Consider the following 26,606-nt stretch of genomic DNA (forward strand, 5'->3'; position numbering starts at 1 on the left):
GTTCAAATTACAGAAATGGTTATACTTTTGGTAATATTCAATAATTTTACTGATTCAAATTTACTTTTTTCCACTTTTTAATTAAAAAGCAATGCAAATAAGGAAAAAAAAAAGTCAAAATTTAAAATGTGCACTTTTCTTTTTACATCAAAAGAATATTTTTTTAATCTTTTATTGGAAATGGTTCACAGACCTTTGTTGTCTCACCACCATGAAATGCCATAGTAGTGAGTTCTTAGCAATCAGCAAGAACATGGCTGACCCACTCTCCTCCTCCACATGTCTCTGCAGAATTTAAATTAGTGTTCATTCCATTACCATTGCCACCACCAACAAGCTTCAGTTTCAATTCCTTTTTCAGAACATCCATGAATGATTCCCGCAGCCAAAACCCAAACAGAAAAAAAGAACAAAATTGTTTTTAATTTCCAATGATGGTTGGTTTCTGGTAGCTGTCTGTTTGTCATCTTCAACAAAGGCGGTTGAACAGTTGAATCCTCTCTCGTTCTCTCTCTCTCTCTCTCGTTCTTTTTGTGCTTAATTTACTGCTCACCGTCACGAGGCAGCGGAATCTTGAAAGGAATTCGAGGCATCCTTATCTCAACTTTTCATTTCCCTCCAAATAAAATCCTCATCATTGTCATTTTCTTGTTAGTTTCGCTGCTGAACTCTCATTTCTCCGCCATTTCTTGAGCTTCTTGGATTCATTCGAAGAGATTTGGCACCATCTTTTTCTCCAATCCCTTTGTTTTACTTGTTATCATAATGGGTCGTCTCTTCTTGCTGTTGGTTTGATTCAAGATTGCGACCAGCTCAGCCTATCTTACTTTTCCCAGAATTCCCTTTTTTGAAAAGGAATCCATATTTGGGTCTTTTTCCTATTCGTTTTCCTCTGAAAATTTCACTTTCTGGGTCTGTTTCTTTATTCGATTTTATCTCAATCATCTGTAGGTGGGTTTTGATCAAAATGCCTCCATTGTTCTTCCCTCTTCGTTGGGAGAGTACAGGCGAGCAATGGTGGTACGCTACGCCGATTGATTGGGCGGCAGCCAATGGGTTTTACGACATTGTTAGAGAGCTTCTCCATTTAGACCCCAATCTTCTCATCAAACTCACATCTCTCCGCCGTATCCGCCGCCTTGAAACGGTGTGGGACGATGAAGCTCAGTTTGAAGATGTGGCGAAAAGCCGCTCTTATGTTGCCAGAAAGCTCCTCCTCGAAGGTGAGCTTAAAGGGGGCAAAAATTCTCTCATTCGTGCTGGCTATGGCGGCTGGCTTCTGTACACAGCTGCTTCAGCTGGGGACATGGATTTTGTAATGGAGCTCCTGGAGAAAGACCCTCTTCTGGTTTTTGGAGAAGGAGAATATGGTGTTACTGATATTCTTTATGCTGCAGCCAGGAGTAAGAACTGTGAGGCTTTTAAGCTTTTGCTGGATTTTGCTCTGTCCTTGAGGTGTTGCCCAAGTCCTGGAGAAGGAACAATGGAGGAATCGAGTGAAAGTGAAATGGAAATGCCTTCAGCTTTCAGATGGGAAATGATGAACAGGGCTATTCATTGTGCTGCTAGAGGAGGGAATTTGGTGATCATGACAGAGCTTATTGGGGACTGCCCTGATGTTCTGATTTACAGGGACGCTCAGGGATCCACCATTCTTCATACAGCTGCTGCAAGAGGACAGATTGAGGTCAGATCTTGGAGTTTTGTGTTCTTCTTGTTCTTGTCTAAAACCATGCTGAGTTTTCTGTGTTTGATTGGATTTCATCGTTTCTCCAGCTGCTATAGATTGTTTTTGATAACTGTGCTTGCAGGTAGTGAAGAATCTGGTGGCTTCCTTTGATGTCATTTCAAGCACTGATGATCAAGGAAACACCTCATTGCATGTGGCTGCATATATGGGTCACTTGGCTGTGGTGGAGTTTTTGATTCATGAATCTCCCTCTTTAACTTCTCTGTCAAACTCCCATGGAGATACTTTTCTTCATCTGGCTGTTGCTGGTTTTAGAACCTCTGGCTTTAGAAGATTAGACCGGCAGATCGAGCTCATGGAGCATCTGATACACGTCGAGTTGATGAACGTAGAAGAGATCATCAACATCAGGAACAACAATGGAAAAACTGCGCTTCACGTGTCGGTAATGGCGAATGTTCAGTGTGATTTGGTGGAGCTGCTTATGTCTGTGCCATCAATAGACTTGAACATTACTGATGAGGATGGCTTGACCCCTCTTGATCTTCTCGAACAACAGCCACGATCACCGTCTTTGGAGATTCTGATCAAACGATTTGTTTCTGCTGGAGGGATCTCGAGTCGTTGTGATAATATGTCATCAAATGCTTTCGTTTCCCATTTGAAAATGCAGGGCATTGGAAGCAGTCCTGGAACTTCTTTCAGAGTTCCAGATGCAGAGATATTCTTGTACACAGGCATCGAAAACGTGTCGGATGCAACTCGTGATCAAGTAGATGAGGACTTCGATTTATGCTCCAATGTCGAATGCGATTCATTTGATTCATCAAACAAGAAGCCAACCTCCGTAAATCATACGACGAAACGGCTGAACTTCCTCTTGGGATGGCCTAAGAGTAAAGAGAAAAAGCCTGCAAGAACAGATTGGATAGATGATTATTGTTCAGAGCTGTGTGATATATCAAGAACTTCACAACCAAACCAAGTTTCACTTAGACGTCAATATTCAGACATTTCGTGCCTTTCACACAACAGAAGAACACATCCAGCCGTGACCATTTCTCCAAGCCCCTCAACCAGGAAAAGGTTTGCTGCTGGACTGATGCACGGCGTTATCCAAGCAACACCGAAGTTAGCAGTTCCAGCCCGATCGCTATCGAGTACCTTGGCGGGGACTCCCATGTCATCTCCAATGTCAACTGGCATTGATGGAGTCTCTTGCTCCAAAAGGAAAGTGTCAAGTACAAAGTCGAGACAAGATTCCTTCAACAGAAAGATGTTGATGAACCAGTACTTCTGTTTCGGCGCGCAAGGTATCGCTGTCGAAGATCCGATCAGCTGCAAGAGGGAAAGCCAGAATGACAATAATGTTGGCTCTCTGGTAGCTTAATGTTAAAACTGAGTGTACATAGAACTTGAATCAATAAGCAAGAACACAAAGGGTAGGTGGGTATTGATTGTATTACAAATTCCCAAAGTGTTTGGCTTATTTCTATCGTTTCATGGGATTGAAATGTAATCAATTTTCACTCACACTTATGGTTCTGCCCAAGAACTTGAAGAACCATATGAGAATGTGATTCAATGGAATCCAATTCCCATCCCAAGGACCACACAATGTCTTTCTTTTTGTTGTACTCTACTTTTGGCGCTAAGTTTGCTGCCTTCTTTCAACTCCAACCTCAAAGTTCCTTTTTCGCGAATCACAAGTGTGATGTGACTTTTTATACGATGTATCACCAAAAGTTGCATAAATGATTAATTAATTAATTAATTAATTATATAGTTCATAAATTTTAATTCTAAAATTTGTTATAATTTAATCTTTCTCCATGAAAACCTTATTTATCATGTACAAACATATTACCAAATCTTGAGAACCATTTTTACAATAGAATACAAAATTATTACCATTTCTAAAGGATAAAATTATTAACAAAAACTTCATGTATAAAAAGTGTTTATAAACAAGGTTGGTGGCTGAGAATAGAATTGTTGTATTTATTTATACTGAAACTATTTTTCATCATCATCATCATCATATATATATATATATATGAAACTATTCAATTGTCCTTCACGTGAGCAGTGGAACCAAATAATTGATACATAATATTAATAGCTGAAGATAACCTGTCCATAGAATGAAAAAGAAAAAAGAAAAAAGAGGCTGATATTAGCTGGTCGAATTGGAATGGTTGCCGTGGTGACGTGTCGTAAGCAGCTCAAGGATGTTTGTTCGAACACAGATCGAACGATCTAAAAGTCATTATAGAACTATAAGCAAAAATAATACAAATGATAAGGGATCTAGAGAAATTTCTTAGAAATTGAAATTGTAATTATAAATCATAATTGCAACTCGAAAGGCTTCAACAAAATCTGGTGTTAAAAGACAGAAAGTGGCAGAAAGCAACACGTATCGTTTGACAATAAAATCAAAAACCAAATTATATGAGCAAATGACAACTGACCTACATAACCATCCCGCCATCGATGGTGAAAACCTGCAGATCAAACATACATTGATGAAATGAAGAAGGAACTCTCACTTGTAATCGTGCAAGGAAAACGGATATTAAAAGAAAAAGGGAAATGGAACTTTCCGCACCTGTCCTGTAATGTAACTAGCTGCAGGGTTAAGAGCCAAGAATTCAACAAGTCCAGCAACTTCTTCGGGTTGGCCATATCTTGCTGAAACAATGTGGAATCGAGATATTGTTACGATCATCATATATTTTTCCAAAACAACTTATTATGAATCAATGAAATCACAACAATCAATCATATAGGAGTTTCCTGGACTCACCCATGGGGATAGAATCCATAATTTTCTTCTCAATCTCTGGCCCAAGCTTGGCAGTCATGTCGGACGCAATAAACCCAGGAGCAACAGCATTAACCTGGAAGAAAATTTTATTATGATGGTTCACATTGTCCACTAGCCTTCAGCATTATACATAAGAAACCATTCTTATTAAAGAAGTTGAAATTGCAGAGCATACGTTGATGTTTCTGCTTGCATATTCCTTGGCAACGGCCTTTGTCAGACCAATCACTCCTGCCTTTGCGGCACTGTAGTTCGCTTGGCCCGCATTTCCAACAAGGCCAACAACTGATGATATATTGATTATTCTTCCCTGAATAAAAAGTCTCAAAGTGAGTAGGACATTTCCATTTCTCCCTTCTCGTTCGTTTAAGGGAGGGTTGTAATTGGAGAGAAGAAAACATCTGAACTTTGGCTAATGTGCACAATGGCAACTCAAACCTAAAGTGAATTATAGGATCGGGAATATACTTTTTAAAAGAATTTGAGCGTTAACGTTCTATGGAGGCACTCGTAGAATCTGGCGGTAAATATTTACAGATATTCTAATAGGAAAATTTAAAACCATATTGCATCTTAAGTTACAGAAGATTTATGATCTCAGCTGCCTATTTCTAATTTGAAAAATACAAGGGTGGTGAGCTTACCTTCTTCTTTTTCATCATAACTTTGGATGCTGCCTGAGTGCAAAGATAAACACCGGTAAGATTCAGATCAATCACCTCCTGCCATTGAGATGTCTTCATTCTCATCATCAAACCATCGCGAGTGATTCCTGATTACCATGAAAACACTGGGTAAGAGCAGTCAAGTTAAATAGCCAGGATGCTGGAGAATGTTGAAGTTACACACCTGCATTGTTGATCAATATATCAACGGTTCCCCAAGCATCCATCGCCTGTACAAATGACAACCGTGCAAGTGAGTAACAAGCAAATGGCATAGACTAGTTTAGTCGGAAAAGTGAAGTAGCTTACTGTCTTAATCATTGAATCCACATCAGCCTCCTTTGACACATCTCCACCAAAAGTAAGAGCCTGCCCCCCAAAACCCTCAATCTGCGAGCAACAAGACAATTTAATCATCATCTTTTCAAAATGAATCAGCAAGTCAACATCAACACCAGAAGAAATTGAGCGGCAATATTGCAGGTTAGGGAAATAGGACCCAGCACAACATGAATGTCCTAATTTTATTCATTGGCACTTTATTACTTCCAGAATAACATGCTGAAAAAAACCAGGACCATATGCTTCAGAAAGTAGAATGACCTTGTTCAGCAACCTAATTAAACAGAAGGCAGAAGAAACGCCATAAAAAAAATTCAAAAAAGAAAAAAAAACGTTCAGTCAAATAAGATGAATTAAGTCAGTCATAAAAGAACTGTTTCGTGCTTGGGTAATGAAGTCTGAAGGCTCTATGATAGCTGTAGTGAGAAAAGAATTTTAGGGCTCAATTAATTTGGTAGTAAACAAGCATTGGGGCTTAATTAATTTGTTATTAAATAAGCATTTGGACTTAATTAATTTGTTTTTAAATAAGTATTGGGGCCTAATTAGTAAATAGGTGAATTAATTTGTTACTAAAGAGCAGATGAGTTGGTAGGTTGGTTGGAACAATTAGAAAGAATTATACTAGCATAGTGTTATTTAATTGTTTTTTTTTTTTAAAAAGGAAAGTCTCAGAGGGCTACCAACTTTCACCTTTCGCCCTTTTCTAGAGTCAAATTTAGTGTTTCCTATCTGTTGCATATAAAATGGAAAAATTTGTTATCTTCACAAAAATTTGTGGTTTGAACCTTGTTACAGAATCAATAACCAAGCATTCGTAAGAATTGAACGCAAATTGCCAAACCAGTACATATATCAAGCTTTGTATTTGAAACTAAAAGCGTAGTATGCTTAATTCATTGATGCAACCATATTCTCTATCAATCAGTCTAATAACTGTACGGAAATTTCCAAGTCCCTTCTCATCGTCTTTTGAGCATTCTGCTTGATGAACAGCCTCCAGATGTTCGGCTTTACATCATTAGCAGAATGGCCAAAGACAATTCAAGAGATGAAAAGAGATGAAAACTGAAATAGGTGAATTATTTACCTCTTTGGAAACTTCCTCAGCCTCCTTTGACGATCTAGCATAATTAACCAGGACCTACAGAAATTTTGATTGACAGAAAATTCAAAAATTAATAGTTCCAACAGATGAAATGTACAGAAATTGACTGGACGATGATGTCTTCTGAAAACAAATCATAAACAGGAATTCAGCTTATGCTGCAAAAACGAAAAAAAACTCCATAAAACAGCTGGATACAATTAGAGAAACCTTTTTCCATATTTCATCTCTAAAACTGAATGCTAGCAGAAAAAATGCATCCACGATGGGAAGAAACATATTTTCAAGTCCGATCTCATGCAACGTTTTTAACCAAAATGAAGTAATAGAGCCTTATACACAAGTAGAAAAGAGATGTACCTTACAACCCGCCTTTCCTAAGCTCAATGCGATAGCTCTTCCGATTCCTCTCGAGGCTCCAGTCACAATAGCCACAGGCGCTTCCACTTGTTGGATTTCCTTAATGCTTGCCTGTTCCGCTGTAGCAACCTGAGCTTTTATTCCTGCGTGTCCATTATAATGATGAGATCCTAATACCAAAGGCATAAGCAAAAGTTTCTAAAACTAACTTCCCGAATAGTAAAGGTGGCCGACTTTAACAACTACCGATAACAATTGACACAAAACCTCGAACAATTATAAACAGGATGATTGAATGCACTCTCTCTCTTGAATCGCTTCTAATCACTATAGCAAACACGAATACAAATAATTCTCAAAACATTGTAAGCAGTCATACCAGTAGAAGCAAAAGAAGTCTTCGATCTTAACTGGATGCCAAATCGACCTCGAAGCTGATTCGATCCAGCTCCACCGCTAATCGGGAGCCATTGCTGAACAGAACCGGCTCTCCGACCAGCGCCTCCTTCAAATTTACCAAAAATCCCAACCTTACTAAAAGCAACAGCATTCGAACTGGTAATAGCCGCCATGAAAGCTCCGGGAGGTCTCCGCACACAGAAAATCCCAGAAGCAGAACGAAATCGCAAAATTATAGCCAGAAATGCAAGCAACCAACAGATTCGATATTTATAAAGATGAAAGAACAAGATAGTGAATATCTCAAGTTATGGCTTTGGGATCGCCGGAGGAAATGTGTACGTGGTCAAGTGGCGATGAAACCAAAGTTAGAGCAGCCAGTGGAGGAACTATGAAAGAAATAGTTGAGGAACAGCTTGAGCTTCGATGGAGGGTAAAAATGTAAATTTCATGGAATATAACTTAATTACCATAATACCACCGTAAGATTAATCGTTCCTCCGAAACGGCGTGGTTGAGAAAACGGTTAAATGGTAATTGCGTCTTTGCGCGCACTTTTTTTTATTTATTTATTATTATTTTTTTAACCCTAATGTTTATGGTTTGGAAAGTGAGAGTTAGCTAACCCACCAAATTTTAATAATACATTTATTAATATTTGAAAATAATTTTAAAACATTTTATATGGTCATATTCAAAATCAATATATAAAAGAAATTAATTAATTTTGAAGGACTAAAAAATATTTTTAAAAAGTAATTTTAATTGCCCTTTTAATATTCCTTATGTTGAGTAACTTATACAATGACTTTTGTAACATTATAAGAAATTAAAGTTTCTGAAGCTGAAATAACGTGTCCCATATAACTGCCTCTTTTGAATTTTAAAAAATAAATTGATCCATATTAAGATTTATTCGGAGTATTTAGTATATGTATAATCAAATCGACAAATTGGATCAAATGGACCCACACTTAATTGGGCCTCAGCCCATTTCATTTGGGCTTCAGCCCATCTTTTATGGGCCCAACATGGATCGTCTGGTGTCCAATTTTCTAATGGGTGTTCGTCATTCGAGTTACGAATTTGAATTCTCGATGTTCTAAAATATATTTTAATTCTCTGGGAATGCAATATTTTATGAGTATTGGTTCATCATTTTAAAAATCTTTTCAGGATAATGTTTTTATTACATTCAAGAAAAGAAAAATAATCTTTTTAAACTCGGTATTATTATTTTCAAGAATTCTTTCATGGGAGAGGGGATAGATTCGGACCGGTTTGCTGTTTGCAGCCCATGTGAACTGATCAGTGAAAAAAGTCCATCAATTTCCATGCAAATTCATATATTATTCTCTTGGAATTACTTGACAAGTTGCCGCAGATTTGCTTGTTTGTTTCCATTCCCTCCCTCGTTTTTATAATTCCTCTCTATGATAGATCTGCAACTCTCAGCTTTTAATGCGTCAAATTTATAGTTCACCATGGAATTTAGCTCTTCAAACCAAACCCACCAGCCCCTTTTGATTTGATTATCTCTTCGATGTTGTGAAGTTCATATAATCAGTGCCTTGCAGCTTCTACTTCTACATATCATTACGTTTGTACTGTCTTCCATTAATTTCACTGCGATTCTGAGCTTCTCTGCTATGGAAATAACACATTTCTTTTACTCTTGAGTTAATTTCTTAATGTTCATGGCTCTTTACTGCTTCAGATGGGTCCCTTTATCTTCTTCAGTGACGTAAGTTTCAGCATTCAGACATGGTGAGATTCTACTTCTTGTCGGGTTTTGTTGCTTTCATTTCCTCATTCGTCTTCTGAATGCGAACGAAAAGTTTTCTCTATTCTGTGGGCTCTGGGATATCTCTTTCGGCTACTATTGAAATCTCGATGTCGTTAACTTCTTTGCATTATGTTGTTTTTGTGGATGTTTATGGGATGTAGATCTGTTTTTGGTATGTATTTGAAGTTGTGGTTCAGTTTTTCTGGGTGATCTTTGAAGCTTGCACGCCAAGTGTTTGATAAAATGACTGTGAGAGAGTGAGAGTTTTTTTTTTTTTTTTTTTTTTGGGGACCAAAATGAAGGGGAGGGAGGAGAATGGGTATCACAAAAATGGATCAAAACATGAAAAGGCTATGAGTTTTGAGTTTCAAAGAGGAATTGGAGCTAATGGCAGTTTCCATCGCCGGGTGGCCACAGCTAAATCAACTCCATCGAAGTGGGACGATGCACAGAAATGGATTTTTCGGTTGCCAAAAGGAGGAGAAAAAGAGGAGTCCAAAATCAAGCATAGAAACTCGAATGCTGATGACTTGCGGCTTATAGCTGCTGTGCCACAACAGGAGCATGATTATTTGAGCGGTGGAGATAAAAGGACTGAAGGGCGAGAAGAAAATGGTGGCTTTGCTTCTGCAATGAGCAGTCAAAGTGAAGCAGAAACAAAGATGATGAAATGTGATGAACCCATTTGGAGAATCAATAAGCCATTGGAGAGCTGCAACACGGTGGTTAGGTCTGTGTGCTTGAGGGACATGGGGACAGAGATGACTCCCATAGCGAGTCAGGAGCCCTCGAGGACGGCTACTCCAGTCAGAGCCACCACCCCTGTGCTTCAGAGCCCTATAACTTCTGGATCTTCCACCCCAGCAAGGCCTCACCATGAAATGCCGGCCATTGAAGATCGTCAAGCAGGTTTTGCTTCTACTGCCATGGTGGTGAAAAACCAGAGCTCTGATCAGGCTGTAAAGATGAGCTCTATGGAAACTAGAGCAATGGCTTGGGATGAAGCCGAACGAGCCAAGCATATTGCAAGGTGACCCTTTGTACCCTTTTCATTACTCCTCTAGTTTAGCCCTTGCCCGTCTAGTTCTTAACACACGACCTGATTGATAACTTGGGCTTTCTTTTTGAAGTTCAGCAAATTCGTTGTAAGTTTTGAAAGCAATCTATTTGAGGGACTTTTCGTTCTTTAACACTTGTTAGAGTAGGGCTAGACCCTCTCCTAGAAAATGCATTTTAAAACCATGAAGACGTAACAGGCTAAAGCGGACAATATCAGCTAGTGGTGAGATTGGGCTGTTACATTTGAGGAGCCTACATCGAGGAGCCTAAAATGCTAGATTTAACTTGAACGTTCATGATATGCTGATTGTTTTGCATTTCTAGGTACAAACGTGAAGAAGTGAAGATACAAGCATGGGAAACCAGCGAGAAGAGGAAAGCTGAGTCAAAAATGAGAAAAATTGAGGTACCCACCCAGATTTTTACTTGTTTCTAATTAGAATGTGCAGTTGAGCTTGATTTCAATCTGTCCTCTTATTACAGTCCTCTAGTTTCCCTAAACCTCCTAAAATGTATCTGTGGTTAGCTTTCTTATATGACACATTTCCTTCAAACGTGCAAAAGAGATCAAATGGAAAGATTGGATTAAAGATTTTAAAGGTGCAGCAAGGCTCTCCCATTCTTTTGTCTGGCTCAAATCTGGAAAACTCACCCAATCTTCTCTTTTTTTTATGCTTTTTAGCCAGCTCAAGTCGTAACACAGTTGATCTTCGTTCATAACTTATACTAACTGTGAGCTCTATGCCCTCTTTCTCACATCCAATGAAACATCAAAACACCCATAAAAGCTATTGCAAAGCTTTCAAGGTTACATGTAACAGCTCAAGCCCCTCGCGAGCCGATATTATCCTTTTTGGGCTTTCCCTTTCAGGCTTTCCCTCAAGTTTTTTAAAACGCGTCTGCTAAGTAGAGATTTTTAAAAACCGATGTGGGATCTCACAATCTACCCCCATTCCGGTCCCATCGTCCTAGCTGGCACTCGCTTCCTTCTCCAATTGACATGGGATCTCATATTACAAATATGAAACTAAACGTAGTAGATTTAACGACCGAATTGCAGCAGGGTCACTTCCTCGAAGCTCTGAATGTTTCTATATTGAATTCTATGAACAGTTCTGAATGTTTTGTTGAATGTATTGAACAGAAAAAGGCAGAGAAAATGAAAGCTTGTGCGGAAGAACTGCTGGCAGATAAACTAGCAGCCACAAGAAGAATAGCTGAAGAGAAACGTGCAAATGCAGAGGCAAAACTAAATAAGAAATCTGTAAGGACTTCTGAAAAAGCTGATTATATTAGGAGGACTGGCCACTTGCCTTCTTCTTTCTCCTTCAAGCTGCCTTCATTGTGCTGCTGGTAAAATCATTCAATATTTGTTTCCCTTTTCTTCCCTTCACTATCTGTAAAATGCATTTACCTTAGAATTGTTATAAAATATTGAAATTTTGAAGTGAAATATTGTCTGTTCTGGTCTTTAGTTGCTTGTAGTGTCTTATTGTCTCTTTTCAATGGTGTTCCATTGTGGAGCAACTTTTGGAGCATGCCATAAGTTACCAACAAAATTATTATCAAACAAATTAATTGGTTACTATCCATAACCCATGATATTTATTGTTCTTAACACGAGCTCTCTTGATTAAATCAATGTATCGTATGAGGGTTCACAGGTTGGGTTGGGTTAGGTTGCGACTTTTTTAGTCCAACCAAGTCAAGCCCAACAATTGTATTGTATGTGTCCATTATCTAGATGTTTCTAGAATGTTATAGAAAGATTTTTTTATATACAAATATATATTTTAGGAAAAAATCTAGAAGAGGTAAAATTTAGAAGATTACAAATGTGATTGACATTGTTTAGTGTCACAATCGCGCTCTTACAGGACGTTTTGTAAACGATTGTGCAACACTCACTCTCACTACTAAATGAGTTAGTCAACTCAAAAATGGGGTAGAGAGAGATTTTAGAAAGAGAGTTGAAAGCAAGATTTGAAAGAATCGAAGAAAAAAACATCACGGCTTAAATAACATATAACTCATGATAGGAAGAATTACGACCAGAGGGAATGAAAATAACTCCAATCATTGGGATTGATTACTCGCAAACGAATAAAAAAACATGTTGAAATACAAAATTGGCGTCAGCCAGTGAATAATTTTACACGTATGACATTTGAATGTGAAGGGTTCTACAACCAGAACCATTTGGACGGCTACTGAATATTTCTGAAACTTCAGGAGAAAACTAAGGTCTGCCCAAGCACGAAGGTGATGAGTGTGAGTTCAATAAAAAACAAAGTGTTCAACAGAGCTCTATTAACTGTCCACCCGAAAATCGTTATGCCGCCAGGATTCATATGCAAATACATGACTGCACCATGGAGACCAACTTAAAATCGTAAGTAACAGCATTGTAAGTGAAGGTTTTTAAGATACTATTGAGCAAATTGTTGATAGTGTTAAGAAAATGCATAGATGGTTGGTTACTTGATGAATGTCTGAGTTTCTTACCAAATGCTTCTCTTTTATGATAGGAGGACATGTAAGAAGCTAGCTGTGTGGTTGTCGGCATTGTAATAACAATATCCAAGGACTCCAAATCACTTTCGGAGTAAGTGCTAGCCATTGTGCTCAGTCTACTGGTAGCGTCTGCGTTGCCATTTGGATATCGAGGCTGAGATACATCACCTGGACCACAAGTGACAAGAGCATGCCATCGACTAGCTACTGATGCGATTCCTTGGGCTCTGTGGGAAATCTTTGTTGCTCCATGTAAGCAAAGAATGACTCCAACCACTTGAACAATTGCAGCGACCTAAAAGTTAGAGAGTAAAAAACAAGGATAATCAATGTGAGATTCCACATCGGTTGGGGAGGAAAACGAAACATTCTTTATAAGGGTGTAGAAATCTCTCCTTTGCACACTCTTTTAAAAACCCAGAAGGGGAATATAGAGGACAATATCTGCTAGCAAGGACAAAAACCCAGAGGGAGAATAAAGAGGACAATATTTGCTAGCAAAGACGTTGGGTCCCGAAAAGGGGTGGATTGGAGGGTCCCACATCGATGGGAGAAGGGAACGATTGATAGCAAGGACGTTGGGCACCGAAGGGGGTAGATTGTGAGATCCCACATAGGTTGGGGAGGAGAACGAAACATTTCTTATAAGGGTGTGGATACCTCTCCCTAGCAGACGAATTTTTAAAACCTTAAAGTGAAATCTGAAAGGAAAAGCCTAAAAATGACAATATCTGCTAGTAGTAGGCTTGGGCTGTTACAAATGGTATCAGAGTCAGATACCGGACGATGTGCCAACGAGGAGGCTGAGCCTCGAAGGGGGGTGGACACAAGATGGTGTGCCAGCAAGGACGTTGGGCCCTGAAGGGGGTGGATTGTGAGATCCCACGTCGGTTGGAGTTTATAAAGGTGTGGAAACTTCTCCCTAGCAGACGCACTTTAAAAACCTTGAGGGCAAACCTAAAAGGGAAAACTCAGGACAATATCTATTAGCGGTGGGCTTGGATCGTTACAATCAAGCTTTAAGGGTCAACTCAACGCATTGCTGACAAATCAGCATAAAAACCTTGGATATAATCCCATCTCTAAGTCTGAACTCATAGCTACATGTATTTGAAAAAGATAGTTGCAGGTAGCAAAATGCTGAAGAACTTACTGCAAAACCACCACCATTTATGGGGGTAATCATTGCACTGTATCTTGTCGTCTGGAATAGAGTCATGAACTGGCTAGCAGTTACAACCAAGAACTGTAGAAGAAGAAAGATTCTGAATCTGTGGCTTATCTTGGACAAATGATAGCGCAGGAAAATATGCTCCTCTATTAAAAACAAAACTTCAGACTCGGTTTGCAGTAGCTTGGCGTACTCATCAAAGTGGATCACTTGCAAATTGCACATCAAATGAAATACAATGGCGGCTGATAAAGAGACCAAGCTCAGGTAAGTCCAAGATATGGTCATAGCCAGTAAGATACCGACAGATAGCCCCCATGATGATACTCCTTCCGCATATAATATTCGAATTACCTCTTGAGTAGCCTTCAGAATGAAACATGGAAGTGCCCAGAAGACGAGCAAACGTATTGATCCCTGTGAAGATAGATAGTCAAACCAAGCACCTTCCCTAGCACATAGTTCAAAGTCACACGACAAAGATATCGTGAAAATTAACTCTTTTGATGCACACACATTAGTGTTGTACGTTGTCATGAACAATAGGTTCATGCATCTCCTATGCATATATTGACATTTATTTAGTAGTTCATAACCCTGTTGATTGATATTCTCATTTTGTTACATGAATCATATACGCATGAATTTTGATACATGAATCATATATGTCTGTATAAAAGATTATCTAGGATGGTTGAGAGTATTGAGTTTGAGTGTTATTTTGTATTTGTTGAATGACATTTTAGAGGGAGTTTGTTGAGAGACTTTGTGGTCCGTTTGCGTGAGATATACATTTTGTAAATACTTTGTTAATTTTTGTCTGTGGGTGTGTGAGTGCGATCGATCGATCTTGGTTCTAATGTTTTTATTTCTCAAAACAGCAGATTGAAGCTGACCTGAATCTTCTTGACATAGTCTTTGCGATACCGAGCCGAAGAGCTGATCTGCCTATCAACAGTGAGGAACCTCTTGATGCCATATTTTCTGAGGTTGTGAGAAAGACAAAGCAGAGACACAGCTGCAAGACAAGCTTGTGAGACCACTGTATTAACCTCAAAATCCTTAATCTGGAACATCTCACAGGCAGCGCAATCAGCGAGTTCCAGCACCACAACAGGCAGAACAACACCGACAAGAACAAAACCAGACCAAGACAGAGCACAGCTCAAAACAGAGGATTGATGGAACCCCAAAAGGCCAAGCAATGTGTCCAGCAGCTCCAGTGTTCTGTCCAAATGTTCTTCTTCCTCATCTCCTCGCCTGGTCGCTTGTGAACTCTGATTCTGTTTTGAATCAAGAAGTGGAAGATGAGCTTGAGAATCTTCAAGCTCAGCCATTGAAGTTGAAGATCAAAGCTCTCTCAACAACACAATTTGGTAATGGGTTTTGAGGGAAAGGGTTCGAACAGAATCAACTAGATTGCTGACGAACATACCGAGGATTGTTTCTGGTGTTGAATTATAGCAGTTGGTTGGAATCAAATTGTTCATCACATGAAGATTATGATAATCAGAACCGTTGAATTAGGAAGGAACAGAAATGGAGATATACCTCTTTGACTAGATTTTGGGCATTTTTGCAGAAGAAAATGATCGATCCATATTCTAAGCTTGGAATCTGCTTTTTTTTGTTTGTTATTTCTCTTTATTCTGAAGGAAAATAAATGTTAACATTGCTTCACATCTCAGCAAAAGAAATTTTAATTACATTCCAAAAATAAATAAATAAATAAAATCCATAATAATTTTTTTTTAATTAAAATACCATATTTAGTTTATGTATTGTTGGGTTTTATTTTATTTTGGACAAATTTAATTATGTATTTTCCACAAATTAATTAATCACATTATATTAATGGCTGCAAATATTTTTAAGATTTAGTATTTACGTGTACCTCTTAACCATCACGAAGCGCAGTTCAATCTCAGCCGTTCGATGTAAATACCATCGTGATCAGGAAATCGCAACCGTAGCTATTGCTTACTACAGATCGCCACTCGGCAGTTTATCTCTGTACCTCTCGGACCTCCCTCTTCTCTTCGATCCTGCAAATCTCCCTCTATCGCCTTCTGAAGCACTTAATGCTATGGTAAGGAATCTGTGTTTCTTCGGCGCCGATTACTAATTTCTCATTTGTTTTCTGTCGCTTTCTTTATTTCGAATTTCGTTTCCGGGTTGTTCTGATTTAGTGTTTGAATTTGAATGTTTCGAAGAGATTTAAATGATGATTTGTTGTTTCGAGTGATTTTGATTTTTCTATTTGTACTGATCGTTCAAAAATTGTCACGGACATAACTATTTGATTAGAAGTTTTTACGTTCTTCTTGTTTTGTTTGTTTGTTTGTTTTTGTTGTTTCCACATTTAAACTGATTATCATTAACTGGTTTACATTACACGTGATTGAATTACCAAAATTATTCACTCAGCGACCTAGTATATTGATATGTACTATTCTTTAGGCACCTGTTCGGGGCATGCTGTATCTTCAACGAACAGTATTGACAAGGAGTTATAATGATAGATGGGTTATAGGGTTGAGAGCATTTAGCAATCAGGGTGCAGCTGCTAGTAGCAGCCCTCAGCCTCCCCCACCTCCTCCACCTCCAGAGAAAACTCATTTTGGTGGCTTGAAGGATGAGGACCGAATCTTTACCAACTTATACGGTTTACATGACCCCTTTCTCAAAGGTGCCATGAAACGTGGTGATTGGTACAGAACTAAAGATTTAGTACTCAAGGGTTCCGATTGGATTGTCAACGAAGTCAAGAAGTCTGGCCTCCGCGGTCGTGGAGGTGCTGGGTTTCCATCTGGACTCAAATGGTCATTCATGCCAAAAGTATCTGATGGTCGCCCTTCCTATCTTGTTGTTAATGCTGATGAAAGTGAACCCGGAACCTGTAAGGACAGGGAAATCATGCGGCACGATCCACACAAACTCTTGGAAGGTTGTCTGATTGCTGGAGTTGGGATGAGGGCTACTGCAGCTTATATATACATCAGAGGTGAGTATGTGAATGAGCGAAGGAACCTTGAAAAGGCCAGAAAAGAGGCTTATGAAGCTGGATTATTGGGCAAGAATGCCTGTGGAACTGGTTATGATTTTGATGTTCACATCCACTTTGGTGCTGGAGCTTACATTTGTGGTGAAGAAACAGCTCTATTGGAAAGCCTTGAAGGGAAACAAGGGAAACCAAGATTGAAGCCTCCTTTCCCTGCTAATGCAGGTTTATATGGATGCCCTACCACTGTTACAAATGTGGAGACCGTGGCTGTTTCTCCTACTATTTTAAGGCGTGGACCAGAATGGTTCGCCAGTTTTGGGAGGAAGAACAACTCTGGTACCAAATTGTTTTGTGTATCGGGACACGTGAATAAGCCTTGCACTGTTGAAGAGGAAATGAGCATTCCACTGAAAGAGTTAATTGAAAGGCACTGTGGAGGGGTTAGAGGTGGATGGGATAACTTGCTTGCAGTAATTCCCGGAGGTTCCTCAGTTCCATTGCTTCCCAAGCATATATGTGATGATGTCCTTATGGATTATGATGCACTAAAGGCTGTCCAGTCTGGATTGGGCACTGCTGCTGTAATTGTTATGGATAAATCGACTGATGTTGTGGATGCTATTGCAAGGCTCTCTTATTTTTACAAGCATGAAAGCTGTGGACAGTGCACTCCCTGCAGAGAAGGTACAGGATGGCTTTGGATGATAATGGAAAGAATGAAAGTTGGAAATGCGAAGCTGGAAGAAATTGACATGCTACAAGAGGTTACCAAGCAGATTGAAGGGCACACCATTTGCGCCCTTGGTGATGCTGCTGCTTGGCCTGTGCAGGGTCTTATAAGGCATTTTAGGCCTGAGCTTGAAAGAAGGATCAGAGAACATGCAGAAAAGGAGTTGATCCAGGCCGCTGCATAGGATTCTCTTTCAGGTTTATTTGAATCTTTCCACCCTACTTTGATTAGCAAACATAAGATGAGCTTGTTTTAGTAGATTTAACTTGGCTCTTGTAGCCCAATAATCAGCATCCCAAAGGTGAAAACTGTCGTCTGATTTTCATTTGCTGATGCAAGTAAACATGTAAGATCTGAATGGATATTTTAATTTAATTGATTATTTTACCTCTTTCCTGAAACGGGTTTGATTTATGAATACTGGAAGAAAAACCACCTATGGGGAGAATGGATGATGTTAGAAGCCACTTAAAATTCCCTAGCCAACTGCAATGAAGAGCGTCCTTCCTATCTCATTTAAGTCAAATTGCAGAACATGATTTTTCTTTTCTTGCTTTTTTGGATAGGAAAGCAGGCAAGTTCATGATGCAGCTTTTCAAACTTGGAAATTACTGCTGCAGTCGTTACTAATAAATATGTGAGAACCCACACCTATTGGAGAGGAGAACAAAACATACTTTATAAGGGTGTGGAAGCATTTCTTATAAGAGTGTGGAAACCTTTCCCTAGTAAACGTGTTTTAAAACCGTGAGGCTAACGGCGATACCTAACGGGTCGAAGCGGACAATATCTACTATCGGTGGGCTTGACTGTAACAAAACATTCTTCGTAGTTTTTTTATATTTACCCATTTTTTTGCCATGATTCTGTGGGTCGATCAAAGGACTCATTAGTGACTCGTGAGCATGAGTTCTCATTAGCTGTTGATCATTGGACGTTCAGGTAAAAAGAAGTGGCCTGGCATTGTGTGGGTCAATCAAAGGACTCATGCAGAAATCAGTGACCCATTGCATTTTTAGTGGTTTTCTTTCTAAGAATTTCATCTATCCAATGTTGTTAGACACTTTCACTTATTCTGGGTGATTCTTCTCTTCAGTTAATGATGCAAAAAAGATTGATTCAATTTTCTGCCCAATTCTGTAACACTCATTAGTAGAAGTGTGAACCTTGTTTTCAAGCATCATGAAAGACTTTTTTTTTTTTTTTTTTCCCCATCTTATGAGACAACACTGAACACTTCTTATCCTATGCCATGTAGGGAATTCCAAATTTGATGGGAACTGCAAATAATGAAACTGCCCCAGATAAACGAATGCTTGGTGTGACTCAAGCATCTCGAGGTCATGTCCGTTTGATATTTCAAAAATGACTTATAAGTGTCTCGAAGAAACTCGTTTCTAGTTGTTGAAGCGTCTTCGAGGCTAGAATTTTTATAAATCATCTTTGGTGTATTGTCAATGCCTCTCTTAACACCATTTGATGGTTGATATCAATGTTTTCTTTTTATGTTGTACTCATCTGAACAAAATTTTTGTCTCCCTGTGCAACATCAATAAAGGGGAAAGTTAAGCTTTAAATATAAGTTTCTGAGATTCAACAATGGTGAACTTGCAGGGGATACTGAAGGAGCCATGTTTAGGGCAGTTTGAGATGCTTCTGATAAAAAGTACTGTTAAATGAAGTAGTTCTAGAATTGTTACTTTTTGTCGCGAGCACTCGCACTTGCACACTTGGAAGCTAATATGAATATAAGTCAACTATGGTTAAAATTTGATCTCGACCATGAAATAAGAAGTCGAATCTTGAATAAAGTGAAAAATAGAGATCACCAAAAATATCTTACATAACATGATAGGGATGTTATAGACGTTAATTGTCATATTGTTCGAAGATTTAAATATTTTATATAAGTTGAAAAAAAGATTAGAACATATTTTATACTATAGTCCGTGAAAAGGGTGTTTAAACATCATAGCAACCAATTTTTATGCTGTTTAGTAAGCTTGAAGCTTGAATTCACTATTTTAGAAACTTGAATTTACTATTTTATCAAACACGAATTAATTTATAAATAATAGTCAATATCTTATTACAAATAATTTAAACAAACTCGTAAGAAAAAGAGGTAAATTTAACATTTAAAATTATAATAATAAAATTATAAAAATTAAGTGACCTAAAAAAAAAAAAGAAAAAAAAAAAGAAAAAAAAGAAAAAAAAGAAAAAAAGAGAAGCAAAGTAGGGCAATTTAGCAAATGTATATATAGCGAAGTTATTCTTACAGAAAAGAAGTGGCGCCTAAAACCCTACTTCAGCCGTCCTCTGTTTCCTTTTCGCTGCGGCTCTTCGAAGTCCGAACGCAGCTACCTATTCTTCCCTTCTTCACTCTCTAGAAATCTCTGAACCGACTCTAATTCGACTAAGAAATTCCTCAATCACTAGCTTTCTCGCTGTTTTTATCTGATTTCCCGTACTTTTCGGGTTCATTCTGTTGTGTTTGCAGGGAAGGATATCAAAATCTACCATTTGAGTTTTCTGAACCATCAATCGAGGAGGAAAAGAAAAACCTAGGTTTGTTGTTTGTCTTTTGGAGTATGATTCTGTTTTTCTCTGCTGCCTCTACGATTATGTGTGCGATTAGCTAACAAATCGATTGCGTCTCGGGTATAGGAATCTCGGAATGTTACTAGTTTTACCTGAGAGCTCCGTTCTTCGTAGATAATTTAAGCTGTTTATTATGGTGCTTTTTATTCTTTTTTCTAAGTTTCTATTCCGAAAATTCAATCAGTCTCGCATCTCCTGTTTTATGACAGATTTTGATTTGCTTAAAATTTATCCAACCCAGGGGTCACGAAAACTCATAATTCTAGAGATAAGATTAAAGAGGGTGTTAAAGGTGCGAAAGGGGTAATAAATCTGAATTTTCTGGCGTTAGTATTTTGATCTTGCGTTGTACACTTTTCATCATGTTGGACATGTCTGTTTCTTCTTGCTGTTTGGCATCTCAGTATTCTAATCTTACCTTAAGTGGTTTTTTTGCTCACTAAACCGACTTCAAATTCAAAACTATCTTCATGATTTCTTATAGTTTCTAGACGGCATGTTTCAGTAATAGTTCTGAAGGCTTTTATCTTTTTACCTATAGCCATATTATTATTTATTATCATTATTATTATTATTTTAATTTATACATTATTTTATTTATTTTTAATACACGAGAACTACTTTTTCAACTTGATGCAAACAAATGCTTGTTTCAGGGTAGAAAATGGTGCAGTACAACTTCAAGAAGATTACCGTGGTGCCTAATGGAAAGGATTTTATTGATATTATTCTCTCTCGTACCCAGAGACAAACGCCCACAGTTGTCCACAAGGGTTATGCCATATCTCGTTTGCGACAGTTTTATATGAGGAAAGTAAAATATACGCAGACGAACTTCCATGAAAAGCTCTCTACCATCATCGATGAATTCCCTCGGCTGGATGATATTCATCCTTTTTATGGCGATCTCCTACACGTTCTGTACAATAAAGATCATTATAAGCTTGCTCTTGGTCAGATTAACACTGCAAGGAACCTCATAAGTAAGATTGCTAAGGACTATGTGAAATTGTTAAAATATGGGGATTCACTCTACCGTTGCAAGTGTCTGAAGGTTGCTGCTCTTGGAAGGATGTGTACTGTGATAAAGAGAATTGGGCCTAGTTTGGCTTACTTAGAGCAGATTAGACAGCACATGGCAAGACTTCCATCAATTGACCCGAATACCAGAACAATTTTGATTTGTGGGTACCCTAATGTTGGTAAGAGCTCATTTATTAACAAGATTACTAGAGCTGACGTCGACGTTCAACCCTATGCTTTTACAACAAAGTCGCTCTTTGTGGGTCACACTGACTATAAGTATTTGAGGTACCAAGTGATTGACACACCAGGAATTTTGGATCGGCCATTTGAAGACCGTAACATTATTGAGATGTGTAGTATTACTGCTTTGGCTCATTTGAGAGCTGCTGTTCTATTTTTCCTTGACATATCGGGGTCCTGTGGTTATACAATTGCTCAGCAGGCAGCTCTCTTTCACAGTATAAAGTCTCTGTTTATGAACAAACCATTGATTATAGTCTGCAACAAAACTGATTTGCAGCCACTGGATGGTATATCAGAGGAAGACAAGAAGTTGGTCCAGGAAATGAAGGCTGAAGCTATGAAAACTGTGATGGGTGAAGGAGATGATTCTGCAAGTGAAGGGGGGGTGTTGCTTACTATGAGCACTTTGACAGAGGAAGGTGTCATTTCTGTCAAGAATGCTGCCTGCGAGAGGTTGTTAAATCAGAGGGTAGAATTGAAGATGAAATCCAAAAGGATAAATGATTGCTTGAATCGGTTTCATGTAGCAATGCCAAAGCCTCGGGACCAGAAAGAAAGACCACCTTGCATACCGGAGGCAGTGTTGGAAGCTAGGGCTAAAGAAGCTGCAGAAAAGCAAGTTAAGAAAACTGAGAAGGATTTGGAAGATGAGAATGGTGGTGCTGGTGTCTATTCTGCAAGTTTGAAGAAGAATTATATATTAGCCAATGATGAATGGAAAGAAGACATCATACCTGAAATTCTAGATGGGCACAATGTTTCTGACTTCATTGATCCTGATATTTTATTTAGACTTGAAGAGTTGGAAAGGGAAGAAGGGCACAGACAAGTAGAGGAACCGGAGGACGATTTTGAGATGGATGGTGCTGAATTGACTCCTGAGGAAAAAGAAGCTTTGGCTGAGATCAGGAGAAAGAAAAGTGTGCTTATTCAACAGCATAGGATCAAAAAGAGCACTGCAGAAAGCCGACCCACTGTACCAAGGAAATTTGATAAAGATCGGAAATACACAACAGGGAGAATGGGGAGACAGCTATCAGTTTTGGGTCTGGATCCAAGTTTGGCAATTAACCGTGCACGTAGTAAGTCACGAGGGCGTAAGAGGGAGAGATCTCCTGACAGGGGAGATACCAACGGCTCTTCTGCCATGGATGTGGATGAAGAAACACCAAATAAGAAGCTGCGTATGAGGTCCAGATCCTTGTCAAGATCTAGGTCTATGTCTCGGCCACCAAGTGAGGTTGTCCCTGGCGATGGTTTCAAGGACTCAGTCCAAAAGGTGAAGGCATTAAAGATCGCCAAGAAATCAGTGAAGAAGAGGAATAAGAACGCTCGTCGTGGTGAGGCAGATAGAGTAATCCCAACATTGAAACCAAAGCACTTATATTCAGGAAAGCGTTCTACTGGCAAAACAGACAGGCGTTGATACGTTTGGGTAATTCTTATGCTTTGTGTTTCTTTACTTTGGTTTGCATTTTGTTAGAATCCGAAGACTCTGAATATTGGTCTATTTACGCTTGGAGCTTGAATTGCTCTTTATTCTGCATTTTCTTTCACTAGTTTAGCATTGTTTTTAAACGTTTAAAATTAATGATTTACAGTGCAATTGAATTTTGTAGTGTTGGATTTTATTTATGGAGAATTGGGGGGATTATGAAGAAGGATGAACAAGATCTTAACGAGTACCAAGTCATATTTTGTCTGTCTACACTTTTTGGAGTTGGAATTGCTTTTATTGTGATCTTTGTCTTATATCATGAATCCTCATGAATCCTAGGAGTTCATCTTATTTGGTAGCCTTAGTTCTTGAGCAATTTTTTGTATTTTCCTTTTTGAAAGAGTCTTTGTGCAATATGGAATGATGGCTTCATTCATTCAAATCTTTGAAATGCTATGTTCTTTGTATGTGTCCTGTGTCTTACAACAGGTGTGATCTGAGTATTCAAGAGGAAAATAAACGATTATATAGAAATTTTGATTCAAGTTATAGTTTAGTCTCTATAGCTTTAAAATTTAATTTTTTGTTATTATAGTTTGCTAAAATCTTTATAAATAATTCATATGGTTGGAATTAAATCTTTATAAAATCCCGAACCTTTTCAAATATTAATTTTTTAATTTGAGTCAAATTTATAATTTAATCTGTAATGATTGTGAAAAACAATTTTTTTTTTAGTATGAAAATAACAGCTTAGCAGAAAAATGGAAGATAGGAAAGAAAAAGAATGATATATATATATTTCCATTTTATTTACAAATAGAATGTCAATCTCATTCAGTTTCAACCCTTTTTTTTTTTTTTTTTTAATTATTATTTTCTGTTTTGAGTGGTGAGAGAGGAAAAAACATTGAAGAGAGAGGAGTGCGCGAAGAAGAGAGAATTTCGTAAGGAAACGGTTTCTTCTGCTTAAATGGTGAATCCGCCATTTCATTTGGTCGCCATAAGCGTTTCTTGCAGTTCTTGGTTGCAAATTCAGGTTACAGGAACCCGCATTTGCATCCGTTGAATTTTCCTCTGTTGGCGACCCACGAAACTCTCCCGCCATTGAACACTCTTTTGGTAAGCATATGAATACTTTCGAATTCGACTTTTGATTCCTCTTATCTCTCCCTCTCCTCTCTCCATTCGATTCGAACTGAGTCCCGAGGAACTGTTGATCGGTCTTTTATTGCGATTTACTCTTGGAGATTTCCGAGGTGATTGATGAATTCAGCGGAGCTTTCCACCACTCAAAGGTAAGAAATCTTAAACTTCAAATGCGAATTAACATCTTGTTTGCGACTTTTTCCAAGTAATGGATCGATGAAAGGTTCCATCTCTCTGTGATAATTCTCTGATACTTTTTATTTTGTTTAAACTACAATTTGGAAGCATCTGCGAATTAATTTCGCAGAATTGGTTAAATTGAGAAAATTCCTTTGTCTTTTAGTCTCGATGGCTGAGATTTGGGGCTTACCAAACGAATCATCTAATGCGGCGTTTATTGTTAGCAAAACCAGCACGTTTGTTTTCTTTTGTGGAACATTTTCTTCTTGACTCTCCGAGATATAAGTATAAAAAACTGAATTATTGATGAACTGATGATTAAAAAAAAAAAAACGAGAATTATTTTCGAATTTGCTTCCCGAGCATTGCGCTCCCTTTCGCATAGCGAACAGATTGTGATTACGCTAAGAAAAAAAAGTACATGAGAGTGAAATTAGTTTGAGAATAGCGGAGTCTCTAGGATTTGAAGACACCATCGAACACTCTTTCTAACAAATAATTTGACATTAATCTATCTGGTTCATTGTTCTTGTGGATATTGTGCAAATTTTTGTTGTGTTTTTTTTAATCTACAGGATGAGTTCTCCACGACGTCCACTACACACCTGTAGCGTTTCTTTTCTGGCCATAGCCCACGGCATCTTCTCAAGAGCCCAGAATCTTGATGGATGGTTGGGCTCGACAACAAGAAAAATGGTCCAAATAACCAAGCTTGTGAAGCCTTTGATTCTTGTCCTGCAATATCAGTGGTCATTATTCCTCTCCTTCATTGATGATCGTCTATTGGCAATTTCGAACTTTGTGGAGAAGATTTTTCCTCCTTCCAGACTCGTTTTTGATAAGATCGACGACCTTCTTCATACGGTTGAAACTTTTCCTGGAAAATTTGCTGATGCTGTTGACAAGTTACCCTGCTTCAACCAGGTTCTGTTCCTAGAGTGGGCAGTGACCCACGCCATATCTTTGCTGGAGTTCATGATAACCATTTTAATGAACTTGGGGAGAGATGGTACTAGAGAGAAGGAAATTCTGGTTGATATGAACTACAATAAGGGTCGTAATGGATCCGAATCAGCAGCTAGATCCGAAGGAACCATCTCGTGTGTTTCTGAAACACAACAAGGTGCCATGAACGGCAGTAGTAAAGAAGTTGTGGAAATGGGAAGGGAAGGGAAGGAAGATGATTGCAAAGGCACTTACAACAGAGCCATGGAAGGTAAAGAAGAATTTGGAAACAAGGAGAAGGGCAGTACCAAAAAAGTGGAAGGCAGCGAGAGTGGGAAAGCAAAAATGGGAAAAGCAGAAGGAAATGAAGGGATGAAGAGTAAAAAAGAAGGGGTAAAGGACTGTGAATATGAAGAAGAAGAAGAAGAAGAAGAAGAAGAAGAAGAGGGAAGCAATGGAAGCATACAAAAGGAGGATGATATCTTGGAATTGTTCGAGACAAGTTGGCTGATGAAACCAACAGGAAAGCCGAAAGGAAACTTGATGCCACGTTCAGCTTCATTTCTTTGAACATATCACAACAATCTGACCTTTTTTGCAGAACTGGGATTTGTAAGTGTATCATCTTTTGTGTATATGCTGTATATATGAAATTGTTTGTGGGGTCTGTATATTTTTTATTTTATTTTTTAAACACCAAGTTTTGAAAGAACTTGAATCTTGATTGATACATAATTAAGTTATTTTGTTTGTTATCATTGAGCATATTAGAATTTGACTTCATTGATTCTTATGCACAAGTTTTTATATATATAGGATTTTGGATTATAATACATTGGGTAAAATGCAATTGTTATTCCTAAACTTTGTGAATTTTTAACTAAAACTCCAGACAAATGTTAATATCAATTTAACCTCTAAATTTATTCATTAATAATAATTAAAATAAAAATAAAATAAAACAAACAGGTGATACAAATATAACCTTAACCCTCAAAGAAAAGAGGACAAAAGTAACGCCCACCGTGGGGCTCGAACCCACGACCACAAGGTTAAGAGCCTTGCGCTCTACCAACTGAGCTAGACGGGCCTATTGAACATTTTAAATTATTTAAACATCACTAATCAAAAGTTTAAAAAGCAGCTAATACAAATATGATCCTTACGTCGAAGAAAAAAGACAAAAAGAGCGCCCACCGTGGGGTTCGAACCCACGACCACAAGGTTAAGAGCCTTGCGCTCTACCAACTGAGCTAGACGGGCTTGTTGTTGAAATTGAACCATTTAATAGATTAAAAAAATAGATGCAAAAATTTTGATTTTTGTTTTAAAGGACAACTGAAAATGGGACATTATTGGAGTT

At 38.3% G+C, this 26,606-nt stretch overlaps 7 protein-coding genes and 2 non-coding genes across 16 annotated transcripts; 5 read left to right on the forward strand and 4 right to left on the reverse strand.

The window, feature by feature from the left end:
- Positions 1-702: 702 nt before the first annotated feature.
- On the forward strand, positions 703-3,300 carry LOC111797992 (uncharacterized). The gene is made up of 2 exons (XM_023680923.2): positions 703-1,687; positions 1,812-3,300. The coding sequence occupies exons 1-2, from the start codon at positions 968-970 to the stop codon at positions 3,078-3,080; spliced, it is 1,989 nt and encodes a 662-aa protein (XP_023536691.2). The 5' UTR covers positions 703-967; the 3' UTR covers positions 3,081-3,300.
- Positions 3,301-3,739: 439 nt separating this feature from the next.
- On the reverse strand, positions 3,740-7,779 carry LOC111799246 (3-oxoacyl-[acyl-carrier-protein] reductase 4). 4 transcript variants are annotated; one of them, XM_023682715.2, is made up of 11 exons: positions 7,375-7,779; positions 6,996-7,138; positions 6,618-6,671; positions 5,495-5,575; positions 5,370-5,415; positions 5,165-5,292; positions 4,696-4,830; positions 4,500-4,593; positions 4,302-4,384; positions 4,165-4,197; positions 3,740-3,823 (listed from the first exon to the last, which is right to left on the reverse strand). In XM_023682715.2, the coding sequence occupies exons 1-10, from the start codon at positions 7,565-7,567 to the stop codon at positions 4,165-4,167; spliced, it is 990 nt and encodes a 329-aa protein (XP_023538483.2). In that variant the 5' UTR covers positions 7,568-7,779; the 3' UTR covers positions 3,740-3,823. The 4 variants fall into 4 exon arrangements, with proteins under 4 accessions (XP_023538483.2, XP_023538481.2, XP_023538484.2 ...); XM_023682713.2 differs by having other exon boundaries at positions 3,812-3,949; positions 7,375-7,778; XM_023682716.2 differs by lacking the exon at positions 3,740-3,823 and adding an exon at positions 3,853-3,967.
- An 831-nt stretch (positions 7,780-8,610) lies between these two features.
- LOC111798423 (uncharacterized) lies at positions 8,611-14,944 on the forward strand. Of its 4 annotated transcripts, none has more exons than XM_023681547.2 (4): positions 8,611-10,210; positions 10,564-10,645; positions 11,384-11,592; positions 14,806-14,944. In XM_023681547.2, the coding sequence occupies exons 1-4, from the start codon at positions 9,477-9,479 to the stop codon at positions 14,822-14,824; spliced, it is 1,044 nt and encodes a 347-aa protein (XP_023537315.1). In that variant the 5' UTR covers positions 8,611-9,476; the 3' UTR covers positions 14,825-14,944. The 4 variants fall into 4 exon arrangements, with proteins under 4 accessions (XP_023537315.1, XP_086981532.1, XP_086981534.1 ...); XM_087125406.1 differs by lacking the exon at positions 14,806-14,944 and adding an exon at positions 12,472-12,611; XM_087125408.1 differs by having other exon boundaries at positions 8,612-10,210; positions 14,809-14,942.
- LOC111798422 (uncharacterized) lies at positions 12,301-15,952 on the reverse strand. Its single transcript, XM_023681545.2, has 6 exons — positions 15,819-15,952; positions 15,476-15,573; positions 14,821-15,371; positions 13,907-14,341; positions 12,745-13,048; positions 12,301-12,604 (listed from the first exon to the last, which is right to left on the reverse strand). The coding sequence occupies exons 3-6, from the start codon at positions 15,259-15,261 to the stop codon at positions 12,468-12,470; spliced, it is 1,317 nt and encodes a 438-aa protein (XP_023537313.2). The 5' UTR covers positions 15,262-15,371; positions 15,476-15,573; positions 15,819-15,952; the 3' UTR covers positions 12,301-12,467.
- On the forward strand, positions 15,881-19,240 carry LOC111798421 (NADH dehydrogenase [ubiquinone] flavoprotein 1, mitochondrial). 2 transcript variants are annotated; one of them, XR_015421655.1, is made up of 4 exons: positions 15,881-16,013; positions 16,385-17,855; positions 18,225-18,816; positions 18,917-19,240. XR_015421655.1 is itself a non-coding variant. In XM_023681544.2 (3 exons), the coding sequence occupies exons 1-2, from the start codon at positions 16,011-16,013 to the stop codon at positions 17,840-17,842; spliced, it is 1,461 nt and encodes a 486-aa protein (XP_023537312.2). In that variant the 5' UTR covers positions 15,881-16,010; the 3' UTR covers positions 17,843-17,855; positions 18,917-19,240. The 2 variants fall into 2 exon arrangements, 1 of the variants encoding a protein (XP_023537312.2); XM_023681544.2 differs by lacking the exon at positions 18,225-18,816.
- Positions 19,241-19,937: 697 nt separating this feature from the next.
- Positions 19,938-23,192, forward strand: LOC111798467 (nucleolar GTP-binding protein 1). The gene is made up of 2 exons (XM_023681631.2): positions 19,938-20,229; positions 20,919-23,192. The coding sequence occupies exon 2, from the start codon at positions 20,927-20,929 to the stop codon at positions 22,955-22,957; it is 2,031 nt and encodes a 676-aa protein (XP_023537399.1). The 5' UTR covers positions 19,938-20,229; positions 20,919-20,926; the 3' UTR covers positions 22,958-23,192.
- Positions 23,193-23,732: 540 nt separating this feature from the next.
- LOC111798984 (uncharacterized) lies at positions 23,733-26,001 on the forward strand. Its single transcript, XM_087125255.1, has 3 exons — positions 23,733-24,091; positions 24,220-24,267; positions 24,874-26,001. The coding sequence occupies exons 2-3, from the start codon at positions 24,236-24,238 to the stop codon at positions 25,811-25,813; spliced, it is 972 nt and encodes a 323-aa protein (XP_086981381.1). The 5' UTR covers positions 23,733-24,091; positions 24,220-24,235; the 3' UTR covers positions 25,814-26,001.
- Positions 26,002-26,260: 259 nt separating this feature from the next.
- Positions 26,261-26,333, reverse strand: TRNAK-CUU (transfer RNA lysine (anticodon CUU)). Its single transcript has one exon. It is a non-coding gene; the product is annotated as a tRNA-Lys (tRNA).
- Positions 26,334-26,433: 100 nt separating this feature from the next.
- On the reverse strand, positions 26,434-26,506 carry TRNAK-CUU (transfer RNA lysine (anticodon CUU)). Its single transcript has one exon. It is a non-coding gene; the product is annotated as a tRNA-Lys (tRNA).
- Between the last annotated feature and the right edge of the window lie 100 nt (positions 26,507-26,606).

The sequence above is a fragment of the Cucurbita pepo genome, chromosome 7, assembly GCF_057944985.1.
Source record: "Cucurbita pepo subsp. pepo isolate OVF chromosome 7, ASM5794498v1, whole genome shotgun sequence".
NCBI classification, from domain to species: Eukaryota; Viridiplantae; Streptophyta; class Magnoliopsida; order Cucurbitales; family Cucurbitaceae; genus Cucurbita; species Cucurbita pepo.